The sequence below is a fragment of the Acanthisitta chloris genome, unplaced genomic scaffold (genome assembly GCF_000695815.1).
Source record: "Acanthisitta chloris isolate BGI_N310 unplaced genomic scaffold, ASM69581v1 scaffold19544, whole genome shotgun sequence".
In the NCBI taxonomy this organism is placed as follows: domain Eukaryota; kingdom Metazoa; phylum Chordata; class Aves; order Passeriformes; family Acanthisittidae; genus Acanthisitta; species Acanthisitta chloris.
Genome location: NW_008671205.1, coordinates 350 through 1,698, shown reverse-complemented (window position 1 = coordinate 1,698; position 1,349 = coordinate 350). Strand labels below are relative to the sequence as shown.

General features: G+C 59.6%; 1 protein-coding gene across 1 annotated transcript; it reads right to left on the bottom strand.

Annotated features, from left to right (window-relative positions):
* Positions 1-536: 536 nt before the first annotated feature.
* S100A14 (S100 calcium binding protein A14) lies at positions 537-908 on the bottom strand (the record flags this gene model as incomplete). Its single annotated transcript, XM_009074016.1, has 2 exons — positions 537-656; positions 762-908. Coding segments are annotated over 2 exons (267 nt in total), but the record flags the coding sequence as incomplete, so codon positions are not given.
* Positions 909-1,349: the final 441 nt, after the last annotated feature.

Below are 1,349 nucleotides of genomic sequence, written 5' to 3'. Positions count from 1 at the left end.
GGAGGGGAGAGCAGGGAATACACCCAGGTCCTGCACACCCACCCATAGTGCCATCAGAGCCCAGGATGCCCCTCGAGGTGCCACGGGGTGCCAGGGCACAGGGCTGGGGGATGAGCCCACACATCCAAGGGCTTGGGGGAAAGGAGCCAAGTCCCTTTCGCTGCGATGCTCTGGGGCTGGAGGACCTGCAACCAGATGGTTTCCAGGGCCAGAGGTAGGACAACCCCAGGGGTGAAGGCACTGGAGCACAGGACGGAGAGAGGTGCTCCAGAGCCAGGCCAGGAACCCCCTTGCCACCTCCTTCCCGCTGGAGCAGAGCTGGGGATGGGAAGGGAGGATTCCTGGCAGGAAGGAGAGCCGAGAGGGGGCAGGGATGGAGCCGAGGAAGGATCCCCCTCCGCCCTGGCTGGGACACAGGAGGAGACAAGCCCCAGCAGGAGCAACGTTGCTTTTCCCCAGGCACATCCACCAGGACCTCTCGTGCTTCTCGGTGCAGAGCCTGAGGCCTCGGGCACCTTCCCGTCCCTCTCCACCGGCTACTTCCTCCTGCAGCCCTTGGCTGCATCCCCCATCATGTCCCAGTACTCTCCAAACTCCAGCTTGGCCTCGTTAGGGTCTCCCATGCACTCGATCTTCTCTTCCAAAGGTCCAACACACTGCAGTGGGGGCAGAGAGAACGTCAGGGTGATGAGGCTGTGGGGTCCCCGGCAGCCTGTGACCCCCCCGAGCTCCTCCTGCCCACCCCTGGGCTCTGCCCTCACCTTGCCCAGGTGGGGCAGTTTCTGCACCACCAGCTCCTGCATCTCGTTGGGAGTCAGGTACTCCTTCTGCCCCTTCACTGCGTAGCAGTGGAACTGGTTGATGACAGTCTCGATGGCTCTTTCCACATCAGTGAGCTCCTGGCTGTCCTGCGTGGGGGAAGAGAGGGTGAACACCCAGGAGACACCTCCCTGGAGGGATGGGACATCCCCAGGGTGGACAGGAGAAGCCTTGAGTAGATGAGACAATCCCTGAGCAGATGTTGAACCCCTTCACCACGAGGAGATAAACCTTATCAACACATTTCTGTACTGATGTGAGACTCCCCATGCAGATGTAAGACCCTCTCCAGATGTGAAATTCCCCTGTACAGATGTGAGACTCCCCATGCAGGTGTAAGACCCTCTCCAGATGTGAAACTCCCCTGTACAGATGTGAGGCTTCCCATGAAGGTGTAAGACCCTCTCCAGATGTGAAACTCTCCTGTACAGATGTGAGAGCCTCTCTACAGACATGAGACTCCCCTGTACAGATGTGAGGCTCCCCACGCAGATGTAAGACCCTCTCCAGATGTGAAACTCCCCTGTACA